General features: G+C 31.4%; 2 protein-coding genes across 3 annotated transcripts; both read left to right on the top strand.

The window, feature by feature from the left end:
• The first annotated feature begins 1,453 nt into the window (after positions 1-1,453).
• LOC129301743 (heavy metal-associated isoprenylated plant protein 41-like) lies at positions 1,454-4,488 on the top strand. Of its 2 annotated transcripts, none has more exons than XM_054940338.1 (3): positions 1,454-1,633; positions 2,466-2,658; positions 3,848-4,488. In XM_054940338.1, exons 2-3 carry the CDS (start codon positions 2,489-2,491, stop codon positions 4,254-4,256), a joined length of 579 nt encoding a protein of 192 aa, XP_054796313.1. In that variant the 5' UTR covers positions 1,454-1,633; positions 2,466-2,488; the 3' UTR covers positions 4,257-4,488. The 2 variants fall into 2 exon arrangements, with proteins under 2 accessions (XP_054796313.1, XP_054796312.1); XM_054940337.1 differs by having other exon boundaries at positions 2,460-2,658.
• Positions 4,489-6,333: 1,845 nt separating this feature from the next.
• Positions 6,334-11,052, top strand: LOC129302597 (uncharacterized). The gene is made up of 4 exons (XM_054941517.1): positions 6,334-6,695; positions 7,367-7,719; positions 8,568-8,766; positions 10,152-11,052. Exons 1-4 carry the CDS (start codon positions 6,334-6,336, stop codon positions 11,050-11,052), a joined length of 1,815 nt encoding a protein of 604 aa, XP_054797492.1.
• Positions 11,053-14,951: the final 3,899 nt, after the last annotated feature.

Genomic DNA, 14,951 nt, shown 5'->3' with positions numbered 1-14,951 from the left:
AATGTGATAATACCTTCTAAGTTTTAAAGAACCTAATTGTCATTAAAGTTTTTTATGAAATAATAAAAATATCCTTTAATTTTAAAAAGTGAAAAAAATGGTGAGAGAAAGTTGTAAATGCCTAAAGCTACTTTAGTCACTTATTAAATTAGACTTGTAAATTTTAGAACCAAAGTGTTAAAAGAAAAAAAAAAAAAGCTTCATTACACTTTGCTGATTGAAAAAAATAGTGAAAAAAATTTGCAAATGCCTAAATCATTATAATCATTTGCTGAAAAATAGTTATGAATTTCAAAACTAAAGTTGTGAATCAAAAAATTTTTGGTTGCACTTTGTTGATTGAAGAAAAATGGTGAGAAAAAGTTATGAATGCTTAAATCATTTTAGTCATTTTTTGAATTAGAGATGTGAATTTCCAAAATAAAATTATAATAAAAAAGTTTTGTTGCACTAAAATTAAGTTATTTTTGTCATTTTATCAAAATTTTTAATAATAATTAGATCTATTAAGGACCTGTTTGGATAATCTTTAAAAGCACATTTAAATCATATCTAGAGTTGTGAATGATAAAAGAAAGTTATGAATATTTAAATTACTTTAATTATTTGTTAAGCTATAGTTGTGAATTTTTAAAATAAAATTATGAAAAAAAATGTTTGTTGCACTTTTTTAAATTAATTCTTTTTATAATCAAAGGAACAACCAAAGACAAAGAAAAACAATAAACTAAAAGTAAACAAACAAAGGCTAAAAAAGTTAAACTAGTTAGGCTCTAACTCCTCGAGCAGATTAATAGCTTCCACACCATGGAAAAGTTCAAAATTAGTAGCTCGTCGTAGGGCAATCTTGGTCAAGAAATTAGCCTCTCCATTTTTCTGTCTATCAATTTCGCCACTTCGACCTGCCAATCCCTTTGTAAAAGTCCTTTGATCTCCTCAATTTGTAAAAGTTTTTTTTTTATCATTTTATCAAAAACTTTAATATCAATTAGATTCATTAAAAGTTTATTTGGGTAATACACAAAAACATATTCAAATCACACCGTGCTTTTACCAAATTTAATAAATAATTAAATACTTTTATTAAATGCAAATTAAAAATTAAATATATACTAAAATTTAGAAGACATTATCATACTTTGCCCAAGATTATTGCAGGACTATTGTCGTTTTTCTATTTGGATTTATTTGTCATTATCTTTTGGGAAGAAATACGATAAAATTTGTTTTTTGACTTTTTTTAAACTAGCTCCAAGCCTCTGACTGGTTCATAAATTAAAAAATGTAATATGTAATAAAATTTTTAATTCTTTCACCAAAATAGAACAATCGGTCATCACGGCTCAAAAGGCGATTCACTAAAAGACGATTAATTTGCCACTGTGATAGATGACTACGACGACCCGAGGACCCAGAAAGACCAAAATTTTGAGTTTGGCTTCAGCTTTGGGAGTCTCGTATACCGAAAGCTTCTTGCGCACGCAATGGAGCGAGCCGAGGAGCTGGGTTTGAGCGTTGAAGAAGAAGAAACAAACACTTTTGGTGGGAGAGGGTGATTTCTCCTTCTCCCTTTGCTTGGCTGAATCCTTTGGATCTGCTTTCAACATCGTTGCTTCTTCCCTCGACACTAACGGTCTCTCTCTTTCCTCTGCTCCGACGTTTACGTTTGTGTGCGTTTCTTCTTCTTCAGTTTTTTGCCCTTCGTCGTGAAAGATACTATCTTGAATACTGGGTTATCTAAAATAGTATAGGGTTTTGGTAATTTCTTGATGATGACGTTTCTTACTAATACGACATTAAGTTATTACTGGAGCTTTTGAGTTCTCTGGGTTTTGTTTGTTTTTTGCCCCCTTCCCTCTTGAAATCACCATTATTTTCCCTTAGTAGTTTGCAAAACGATGAATTTGTTCATCTTTTCTAAGCATCCAAACGAAGTCAAGCTATGCTCTGCGATTTCGCTGAAGGGATCATTGATAATCGTTAGCTTTCTCGTTTGTAATTCCACGCAAATAAGGAATTTTAACGTTATATATATATTTTTTCCGTTTGTATGTTGCATTCCCTACAAAGAGTTTCTAGGAGGAATCAAGGAACTAAATATTTGATTTCCTTTTGGTATTCATACGAAGCTTAGTTTAGACACGAACCTCGCTTAATCTCTTCTCTTCTTGCTTCTTCTCCTTCAAAAAGCTATATCTAGTTTTCTGGATCTCCGCGATTTGTGGAAGTGCTTGTATTTGTATACTGTTCTTCCATTTTCCTATGAGCATCTTAGGGAGTTTGTTCTCCGAATGAACAGTTATTACTTTTGTGCATGTTATTTAATTTGTAGATTGTAGATTCTATCAATCTGTTTCTGCCTTTCATGATGAGTGCTTAGTAAGAATGAGTATAACTCGTTGTTTTTGTACAGTTGTGAATATTGGTTATGTCTTTGATTGCTTTTCCTGTTCATCAAGATTAAGCTGTGAGGAAGTACAAGAGAGCCATGTCAAATTTACTTGCCTTAACAAAGCTAGGAGCAATGGTGTTGCACGGAGTTGATGCAACCCAAATGAAATTTCATCCATACTTGGAAATGAGGAAATTTGATAGAATTATATTCAATTTCTCTCATGCTGGCTTTCATGGCAAAGAAGACATCGTCTCCCTGATTCAGTGAGTTTCCCATCAGAAATCATTCAACTTTTGTCTAACATTTTGATATCTATAGATATAATGAATGTGCTAGACACACACAGACACATGATTGGACACTTTTTTCCCATATGTTACACGATTCCTTATAGATAATAGGAAAAAAAAGATTCACAGTCTTTCCAAAAGATTTCACTTGGCAATTATTGGTGCTCAAAATCTGATTTTCAACAGAGAACATGTGGCAATCTTGATATCCTAGTCCTTATACATTAGTCTGATGATTCTTCTGCTCATTTATATTTTCATTCTAAGCTGCTGTCTGGTTTGGTATATGAACAATTTAATTTCCCTGCTATTTATGTATGTATATGTGTGGCACGTCCTAAATACTATTGGAATGGCATTTTTTTATTATATGTAAAGCTCAAATTTTTTACGAACAATTTTCAAAGTCTTGGAAGATTAGGATACTCATCTAGTGTTTCAATATTCTGTATGTCCAAATGTCATCGAAGCCCAAGAAAACTTTTCAGAGGCAAGAAGTGAATATCATTTTACATCTGTCAACCATGAAAATACTTTTTATATTGATTACTTTAATTAAAAAGCTCTAGTACTTCCTCTGCAAACAATGCATGTGTGAGGGTATTTAAGTAACTTCATCTTAATCTTGTATTTACTATATTTTGAGGAAATTCCTTCATAAAGAAAAGATCCACGTACCTCTGTGTTGTCTATCAACAGAAAACCGAGGACTTTTTGGTGAATACACGTTAAGAATATTACTGACCTTACTAGTATAGAAGTTGGCATTCCATGCTTGTATTTTGTCTGTATGACATGTTCCTATTTAAGTCTCTCTCTCTCTCTCTCCATACACACTTGTCTGGTTTCAGCTGTCTTGGTATGGATATAAGTAGACACGTTTTCCCATGCATTGCATGGAGTTTAAGGAATTTAAAATTAGCTGAACTATTCATAACTTGTGTGCAAATGTGCGTATATGTGGCTTGTGCATGTTGCACATGCATGTTTGTGAATACACACTCACACGCTATATACATAGAGAGAGAGAGAGAGAGAGATAGGGGTACAAATCTGGGTCTATTTCTTGTTGACTCTAATTGTCTTGGCTTGGTTGTGCACTCTTCTCTATTTTTATGCTAAGGCTTTAGCAATTAGCATCCTTGTCCTTGCACATTCACAGGAAACACCGGAACCTTGTACGTGGGTTCTTCGAGGATGCAAGGAGCATGCTGAGACCCAATGGTGAAATCCATATAAATCACGCCACGCCACCATTCACTGATTGGAACATTGGGAAACTCGGCGATCAAAGTTCTCTGAGGCTGATAGAGTGTGTTGATTTCAAGCAAGAAGATTACCCCGGTTATCACAACAAGCGAGGTAATGGATTCAGATGTGATGAGCCTTTTCCGCTTGGTAAGTGCAGCACCTTCAAGTTTTCAATACTAATGAATGGGAAACCCAACGCCATGAATCATCAAAGAGATCACAGTAATCATTACCCTATGACTATGGGAAGCCGCATTCCAATTTTGGGAGGAGGCTACTCAAACACTGGAATGGAGCTACTGGGGAGAGCAAATTTCTGATTATGTCCATGAAATCATCAGTGATTTGCAGAGATCTTCATGGCTTGAATTGGGTAATGTTAGGAATATGAATATGATAGATAGCCTTAGCGTTGTCAAATGGTTCTGGCGCTGGAAATGATCAATCCTCTCAGTCTCAGATGATTGTTGCTAAACTTTTGTGGCTTCTAGTGGCCATTTTGCTGTATCTTTTGTGGTCCCCTAGCTACTAGCTGCCCTTTGTGAAGCTTTTGTGTACGTACTTTGAAAACAATTCATGTATCTTGAAATGTTATTCAGGGAGAATAACATTCAAGAATCTAATAAAAAACTTATTTGCAAATAAGGATTAATATGGAATAGATTATTGTTAAAATGAAAACATGAATTTCTTTTTTTAATGAGATTTCTAATTAGTCTTTGACTGTGAATAAATTTCTTATTAGTTCCTTGAATGTGACTTTTTCTATTATTCTATTTACTCTATGAAGTAACTGGGGGAAAAAGTGGGGTTGGGATTCTCTATCCTTTTTGGGTGTTGCTTATTAACATTTGAACGGCTTTAGATATGCTTATAGATATATATATATATATATATATATATTAGTGATTATTCTGTTGAAAAGATAACTTATGAGAACAATGTATGCCTTATATGTTAATGCTTCTTTTTTTTTTTTTTTTTTATGTCTGGTCAGAAATATGCTATTTATTTTATGTTAAAAATCATAAGTATGTATTCTAAATTTGAATAAAAGTTAATTTTTTATATTTGTTAAATATACATTTTTTAAATGGCGCGGGAGGCACCGGAAACTCTTTGTAATCGGAAGTCCCTACAAAATTTAAAAGAAATATGACGTGAAACAGGAAAAGGTTCCTAAAAATTCTTTATTTTATAATAGTCAAGAACTGAGTGCAAAACTCTGTCTGTATTTATAGAATCCTGAGAATAAAATAATACTAATAATTTAAATTTATATAATCTAATTTAAACTCTAAAAAGCATGATGCTAATATTATACTCTCTTCTTTAAAAAATGTAAGATATTTTTTAAAGAGTTAGATATTAAAAAATATTGACATTTTTAATGTTTTAAGTTGTAAATAATGTTTTTTAAAATGTTCCAAATAAATAAATCATTATATTTTATTTTAAAGTATTAAATAAGGGTAGATATGAAAAAAATAATGTTTATGTAAAGACAATTAATTATTTTATTAAAGAAGGAGATTTGGTTAAAATGTCTTATATTTTTTAATGGATGGAATATTTTATTGAAGATAAATAAATTTAAGATAACTATAAATCTCTAATAGATAACATTAATATATTTAATTATCTTAATTAATCATTGTTCTACATTCTATCAAAAAATCGCATTGAATTGTTAAAAACAGCAAGGATATATGATAATGAATATTCGACATAAAAGGGACAACTTGAATATAAAATGTGGTATTGTAGAGATGAAGGTATTGAAAATAGATATGTAATTATAAAGGGAAAATAAAAATATGCAGCGGTAGTATTCCTTTTATTAAAAAATACAATGCATATTTTAAGAAATTATATTTTAAAAAATATAAGATATTTTTAATGTTTTAAAGCTTAATAAGTGTGTTTTTTTAAAAATATTTATAATAAATAAATTATGTTATATTCAGTTTAAAGTGAAATATACTATTAAATAAGGATAAATATAAAAAGATGATGATAATTTAAATACAACTGATTATTTTATTGAAGGATAAAATTTAGTTAAAAATATCTTATATTTTTTAATACATGAAAATATTAATTATGATCTTTCTCCCTCCCCTCTTACGTTTGCTATCAGATTTCAACAGAAACATGATGAATTATAAAAAATTAAGGCCCTCTTTGATAGCTTGGAATCATAAAAAAAGAAATGGAATTGAAAATAGAATATGTTAACATGTATGTTTGATATGCAATAATTATGATTCTTTAAAATCTGAATTCAAGAAAATTTGACAGAATTCAATTCCGTCATAAGCATCATAAAATCTAATTTCATGGTTTCCTTTTTTCAGTTTGCCCTTTCTCCCTTCTCCACGAACCATCTCTTTCTCAATGCAGAAGCACCGCTTTTCTTCCTTGCCTTCATTTCCTTTCTTTTGCGATAGATGGTTTCTTTCCCTTCCAACATTATCGACAACTACATATCTCCTTTCATCTAGATATGTTGATGAACACCACTTGCTCAAGAGGATGAACACAATCTATCACGAGTCCCAAGAAGGAAGGCCCAAAATCTTCATTGAGCTTCTTAGTTCTCACCTTTGTCACTGGTTTAGCAAGTCAGTCAGATGCAGAGATGGAACAAAGGATGGGGGCAGCAAGTGCACTGTTAAAGAGAAACGAGTAGAAATATTAAGAAGAGAAGAAAAGGAATGGGTTCATGGTGTCATGGCTTTTCTCCTTTTCATTGCAGTGTTTATGCTCCTTTTTATTTTATTGTTCGTTGAGTTCTTTGGTGACCATCAATGATAGCTTTGGAGGCAATGGTGGGAGGAAAAGATGAGTTTTTTTTTTTTTGGAAGAGGGCATTTTAGCCTTTTCATATTTTTAAAATGCATATAAGATAAAATTATATTAAAATTCCATCATCATACCAAACACACTTTTAAAACTCAATTCTATTTTAATTCTAATTCTAATTCTATTTTCAATTTTAATTTTAATTCTATCAAAAACTTTTCTATCATGCCAAACAATACCAAATAAAAAAGTTTCAAAACTTTACCATATAAAGGTAATACTATATTTTAAAATCTGCAATAGATTCTTTTTTTTTTGTCCATAATATTCAGCCATCAGCAGGGCAAGAAAGTGTGTCAACAAAAATTAAGAATAGACCAGAAAAAAAATACATTTTAGGTAACTATAACTATAACTACAAGAAATGAAATAATAACAATGTACTAACAAAAAATCTTTGAACAAATGGATGTTTTTATAATTTTAAAAACAATTGGCAATGAAGACATGTTTTTTTTCCCTTGGGAAGAAGTAGGATAATAATTTGTTTTGACTTTTTCTGACAGTTTCATAAATTAAAAAAATGTAATATGTAATAAAATCTTTAATTGTTTCACCAAAATAGAACACACGTCACTCGGTTATCACGGCTCAAAGCACGATTCACTAAAAAAACCGATTCATTTGCCACTACGACTGATGACTACGACTACCCCAGGACCCAGAAAGACCAAAATTTTGAATTTGGCTTCAGCTTTCGGAGTCTCGTTTACGGAAAGCTTCTGACGCACGCAATGGAGAGAGCGGAGCTGGGTTTGAGCGTTGGAGAAGGATCATCGGAAGAAAAATGGATGAAATATTATTCCTTCCATCATCAAATATTTTTGGTGGGTGAGGGTGATTTCTCCTTCTCCCTCTGCTTGGCTCAGTCCTTTGGTTCTGCTTTCAACATCGTTGCTTCTTCCCTCGACACTTACGGTCTCTCTCTCTTCCTCTGTTCTTACTTATACATTTGTGTGTGTGCTTCTTCTTCTTCAGTTTTTTGCCCCTCGTCGTGAAAGATATTAACTTGAATACTGGGTTATCAAAAATAGTATAGGGTTTTGGTGATTTCTTGATGATGACGCTTCTTACTAATACTACATTAAGTTATTGCTGGAGCTTTTGAATTCTCTGGGCCTGTTTATCTTTTCCCCCCCTTCCCTCTTGAAATCACTATTATTTTCCCTTAATGGTTTGCAAAACGATGAATTTGTTCATCTAAGTGAGTTCGATTCCTGTTCGCTTGGTCTTTTATAATCATCCAAACGAAGTCAAGCTATGCTCTGCGATTTCGCTGAAGGGATCATTGATAATCGGTATTTAACTCCACGCAGATAAGGATTTTTTCCATTTGATTTTTTTCCCCCGTCGTTTGTATATTGCTTGACCTGCAAAGAGGAGTCAGGGAACTAAATATTTGATTTTCTTTAGGTATTCTAACAAAGCTTAGTTTAGATAAGAACTGGGCCTTAATCTCTACTTGCTTCTTCTCTTTTCAAAAAGCTATATCTAGTTTTCTGATTCTCCACGATTTGTGTAAGTGCTTATGTTTATATGCTATTCTTCCATTTTCCTATGAGCATCTCATAGATTTTGCTCTCTGAAAGAACAGTCATTACTTTTGTGCATGTCATCGAATTTGTAGATTGTAGATTCTGTCAATCTGGTTTACTCTTCAGCCTTTCGTTATGAGTATGCTTAGTAGGAGTGAATATAACTAATTTTTTTTTTGGTACATTTGTGAATATTGGTTACGTCATTGATTGCTTTTCCTGTTCATCAAGATCAAGTGGTGAGGAAGTACAAGAAAGCCATGTCAAATTTACTTTCCTTAACAAAGCTGGGGGCAATGGTGTTGCACGGAGTTGATGCAACCCAAATGAAATTTCATCCATACTTGAAAATGAGGAGATTTGATAGAATTATATTCAACTTCCCTCATGCAGGCTTTCATGGCAAAGAAGATAGCATCTCCCTGATTCAGTGAGTTCCCCGTTAGAATTCGTTTTACTTTTGTCTAACATGTTAATATATATAGATTGATATTATGAATTTGCTAATATATGATTAGACACTTTTTTCCACGTTACACGGTTTCTACAAATGAGTTGCATCATACATGGCTTGTGAAAATGTGACTCGTAATAGGTGTTATTATATATTTTGATTTTGGTGTGAAAAAAGTCTTTTGTTATTTTACAATTATACTTTTAAGCTTTTAGACCATAGATATATAATAGAAATGAAAAGATTCGCAGCCTCTCCGAAGGATTTCACTTGACAATTATTGATGCTCAAAATCTGATTTTCAGTCTAAGCTATTGTTTAGTTTGGTATGTGAAAAATTTAATTTCCCTGGCATGTGGCGACTTATGTATAAGATGGTTGGCTATAGTAAATATGAAATTGCTGTAAGTATCTATGTGGCAAATGTCCTAAATAAGATTGGAATGGCTTTTTTAAAGATATGTAAAGCTAGAATTTTTCACGAATAATTTTCGAAAGTCTCGGAAGATTAGTATACTCATCTAGGGTTTCAATATATTGTATCTCCAAGTGTCATCAAAACCCAAGAAAACTTTTTAAAGGCCAGAAGTGAATATCATTTCTGCATCTATCGACCATGTTAAAAAATGAGAAAAATAGTTTTTTTAGCGGATCCAAAACCCTATGTTAGTGGGGGCAAAAGGCTAAACTATTAGGATAGAAACTTAGTGGGTCAAAATATTAAAACTAGTGGGGTCAAAAAGGGTAAAATTTACAATTTTTGGAAAAGTGAGTGGGAGCAAGTGCCCGCACTCACTAACATGTAGGTTCACCACGGTTTACGTTGATTACTGTAATTAAAAGGCTTTAGTACTTTCACTGGAAAACAATGCATGTGTGAGGGTATTTAAGTCATTTTATATTAATCTTGTATTTACTGTATTGTGAGGAAATGATTTCCATGTTGTCGTATTGATAATTTCTTCATAAAGAAAAGATCCAAGTACCTCTACGTTGTCTATCAAAAGAAAAGCAAGGACTTTTTAGTCAATACATATTAATGATGAATCTTACTGACCTTACTAGTGTAGAAGTTGGCATTCCATGTTTGTATTTTGTCTGTAATACATGTTCGTATTTAAGTCTCTCTCTCTCTACACGTACTTGTTTGGTTTCACATGTCTTGGTTTGGATATAATTAGACACGTTTTCCCATGCATTGCATCGAGTTCAAGGATTTAGTTGAACTATTCATAACTTGTGAATGTTGATTGATATATTCTTATATTGATTGCAATGACATCATAAGTGAATTATTATTGTAAACTCCCCTTCAGTTAGTGCATGTGAAGACTGTAGCATCCCTTTTCTGGCATTTCCAGGGAACACAAGAACCTTGTACTTGGGTTTTTTATGAATGCAAGGAGCATGCTTAGATTTAACGGTGAAGTTCATGTAAATCACAAGACCACACCACCATTTAATTATTGGTGCATTAATGAGCTTGGGATACAAAGCTTTCTGTGGCCGATAGAGTGCGTTGATTTCAAAAAAGAAGATTATCCTGGTTATAACAACAAGCGGGGTGATGGGTCCAGGGCTGATGAGCCTTTCCCCTTGGGTAAGTGTAGCACTTTCAAGTTCGTCGCGATAATGAAGAAGGAATCCAACCCCAGAAACCAAAGAATTCTCAGTAATCATCATTACCCGAGAAGTTTCAGCCAACACTCATCACCATCAGTAGTTGGTTGCAGAAAAGGACAGCTTCCAATGTTTGGAGGAGGAAACAGTTGTGACTTGCAGAGATCATTGTGGTGTGAATCAAATATGTTTATGTATCCAGAAACAGAATATGTTAGGAACATGGATATGATACTGGGAAGACAAGTTTCTGGTTATGTTCATGGAATCAGCTCTGACTTGCAGAGATCATCACGGCCTGCATCAGCAGAGTTTAGGTTTCCACAAACAAAACATGTTAGGAATATGGATATGATACTGGGGAGACAAGTTTCTGGTTATGTTCATGGAATCAGTTCTAACTTGCAGAGATCATTTACATGGCCTAAATCAACTGAGTTTAGGTATCCACAAACAGAACATGTTAGAGATATGGGTATGATATTGGGAAGATCTGTTTCTGAATATGTTCATGGAATCAGTTCTGACTTGCAGAGACGACCATGGCCTAAATCTGAATCCGGTAATGTTAGGTATCTTCCGAGTGATAATTTTAGGGATGGATATGATAGCCTTAGGTCTTACCATGTCAGTTGGTTCTAGAGCTGGAACTGAGGCCTTTTAATTTCAGATTTTGGTTGCTAAACTTTCGTTTGTGGCCTTTGGTGGTCATTTTTTTTTTTTGGAGAATGACGTTTAAGACTTTGTCAAGAAAATCAGTTTTGCCTCGGATATTGTCTTGTAGAAACACGTATATATTGTTGACAAGTTAAGGTTTAGATTTTAACAATATTTACGTATTTTTACAATATAATATCCAAAACAAAATTGATAGGCTCTTATTGCAAAGAATTCCTTTAACCTTAAATGTCAATCTCCCTTTTTTGGGGGAAAATTGCATCCAATGATCTGTGAAGAATATTATTCGGAAACAAAGACTTATATGAAATGTATTATTAAAATGAAAATATGATTTTTTTTTAAATGGTGATTTGTTATTAGTCCTTGCATGTGAATAATATTTTTTATGAGATTTTGGATGCAATTTCCTTTTTGTCTTGTTTTTGTTTTTGAGATTTTTTTGTTGCCGGGCAGTTAAATAGCTTCATTTGTGAAGCTTTGTAGTTTGATGTCAGCTTAAATATCTAAAAGTAATTGTGTAGAATGAAGATGAAGTAACACGTGATGTGGGTCTTATTTTTCTTGGGATCCACATGAACGGAATGCGCGAGGCAAAACAGTGACAGAGTCAGGATTTAGAGTTAAGTGGTATGAGATAATTTAATAAAAAAGTTTATATTTTTTAAAAATAATAATTTAATAATTAAAAATAATAATTATGCTATGATTAAAATTATAATAATATAAATAGATTAATCATCATTTTTCGTTTAAAAAATTATGTTGAACAAATGTTTATGTTTTATTGTAAATATAATCTTTATATCTTATCTAGATTATTAAAATATTATATATTTAATAAGTTTTTGAATTTAAATATTTTTTATTTAATTTAAAAGGTGTAAAAGATTAAAAGTAAAGGTGTAAAGTTGTAAAATGTAAATATTTTATTTATAATTTTTTTTTATCAAGGTGGGGGACACTACTGAGCGCACGTTAGATTGTTAAATTTCTTAATTGTTCATGCATGTGCATCATCTTAATCACCCCTCCCTTTAATTTGATTTATAAATAGGAAAATTAATATGTAAGTTCTTTTAGTTTTCTTAAATTTTGGATTAAGTTCTTGTAGTGTGTTTTTTTAATAAAATAGTCCCTGAATGTTAAAATTATTAATGAATGCTTAACTTTTTTAAAATAAAAACACTTTTAAAGTTTATAGAAAATTGGTTTAATAATTTTAACCAAACCATTATTTATATTTTTATTAATTTTGTTTATAAAAATTCTATATGTATAAGGATTATTTAGAAAATGACCTAATTATTTTAATTTTGAATTATAAAAATTATGTAATTAATCTGAAAATCATATGCTTTTCTCATAAACATATAAAAGTCCTTAATTTCATTATTAAAAAGAAAAATTGAATAATTTTAACTATTAAGGGCTACCATATTTAATCAATTAAATTATAAAGGATTGATTAAAATAAAATAAATTATAGAGATTTAATTCAAAATTTAATAAAATTATAAGGACTTGTATATCAATTTTTCTTTTTGAAATTAATAAAAAAATTTAATTTATGAAGCTGTCTGACTAATCATCCACGCATTTTTAATTTAATGAAAATCCAGCAAATTAAAAGCAACTATTTAAGCTTTATATTCTCCTATACCTTAATGTAAATCTGACTGGTGTTGCATGGACCTGAATTAATGCCATCAAAGGAATCTATAATGCTAATAATAGCAAAAATTATATATAGTAGTGAGCTACTTTTAAAATAGAACCAAAAATTATTAATAATCATTAGCTTTAATTATTAATAATGTTGCTCACGAATAATTAATTATTCACGCTCATATAGCTAAAGTGCGACTCCTGGACCACACTGAAAATGAAAGAAAATAGCAGGAATTGACCGGAAACTAATTTCAGTGTAACTTGTGGTAATTATATTCCTTCTTAATTATCTATACAGCTATATATTGCATTGCTTTGAGCCTGTGATCACTCATGCATTTGCTAATTATATTTATTATTTTAGGTAAAATTTTTAATGATATTTAACATAAGCATAGATATATATAGATGAGAAACAATTTATTGAAATTTTCTTCACGAGATAGCAAATTTATATAAGATTTTTTATGTTAAGGATCCTCTTATATTATATTATCGTATATTTAAAGATTTAAGAATTAGCTACTATATTCAATCTTAATTCATGAATAATAATATGAGGTAAATTATGTATTATATATTGAATATTAATATATTGATGATTGCAGCTCGACGTCAGGACATGGCATATGACTTTGCTTGTTGAAAAAAATCACATGCTTTTACAGAAAAAAAAAAACGAAATTACACGAAAAGGATACTTTTTGAATTTAAATTAAACTGATTTTTCATTGTCACAAAAATATTTTAAATTTATTATGCCGTCTAGTATAGTTTTCATGAAAAATTTAAATATAATTATTCTAATATAATATATCTCATCATTTCACTCCTTAAATAAATTTTCTTCCTCATCTTTTCTATTAATGGAGGATATTTTTGAAAATTTATAGAAAAATTAATATTGTAAACTGTATTTAATAAATTTTATTAATATGTATAATTTTAAAAAAAATTTATAAATTAGGATAGAGGGAGTAACTTTTAAACTTTCAAGTAACCAATATAAACCTTACTGTTGTAATAAAACAAATCTCGCTTTATTCACCTACGCTTCCTCAATTAGACTTATACATATATATATATATATATATTATGGCACCAGTCATATGTATATAGACCAAATAATTAGGCATTATTATCCCCTCTCAATCACATTCACACTTGCAAAGCCACAAAGCGCACACAGGCAAATGAAATCAAGCATGAAGGTAAGATCAATCTCCTTTTCAAGTACACAGCGTGAACAGATTGTTAATATATATTATTCTGATACTGCCTGCTTTGAAATTATATATATCTATATTTATATATATTCAAATTATTAAGAGCACTGTATCTTGGCACAGATGATGCAGCAAGAAATAGTGATCAAAGTAACATTAGACTGCAACAAATGCAGAAGCAAGGCCCTCACAATTGCAGCCGCAGCTAAAGGTACATGCATGCAAGCCATATTATGAGAGCTTAGTTTAGTCGAGTCACGCACACACATCCACAGTATGATATTTTAGCGATCAAGCTTGAATGTGTGAGGAGTGTGTGCGTGCAGGTGTGAATTCGGTGTCAATAGAAGGCAAAGACAGAGACCAAGTGGTGGTGATCGGAGACGGCGGGGTCGACCCGGTTTGCTTGGTGAGGCTTCTGAGAAAGAAGTTCCGGCATGCGAGCATATTGAGTGTGCAACAAGTGAAAGGAGAAAAGAAAGAAGGAAAGAATAAGAAAGAAGATCATAATAATAATAATAATTACAATAATAAGGTGCCACTGAATTACTGCCCGGGTCTTCAATGTCCGACATACCCAACCTCGTCTTGTCAAGTAGTTTACGATCCTTATCCTACTAGTTCTTGCTCCATTCTCTAGCTAGATGATATGAAATCTGAAATTAAGAGATCGTATTATTCATGATTATATGAGTTTTTGTGAGTGCTTTCATGCATGAATTAATATTAATTAGGGTGAGGTTAAATGATGAAGATGATGATGGGGTTTTGTAATTTTCTTGACGATTTGTCTCTTGTTTGTGTTTCCCATGTTCCATTTTGCCTAATGAATAAATTTTCTGTAATCACTTAGTGAAATGCAATTAATTTTGGAAGCCTAAAATTGGTTTTGTTGATGCTTTTGTATGCAGTGTCCGGTACGCCCAAGTCTTAAATATGGAAGTTGATTGGAACATTTAACGTTGA

This window comes from Prosopis cineraria, unplaced genomic scaffold (genome assembly GCF_029017545.1).
Source record: "Prosopis cineraria cultivar Desert tree isolate PC_DT_omini unplaced genomic scaffold, ASM2901754v1 PC2, whole genome shotgun sequence".
Lineage (NCBI taxonomy): Eukaryota > Viridiplantae > Streptophyta > Magnoliopsida > Fabales > Fabaceae > Prosopis > Prosopis cineraria.
This window is presented reverse-complemented; position numbering and strand designations above follow the sequence as displayed.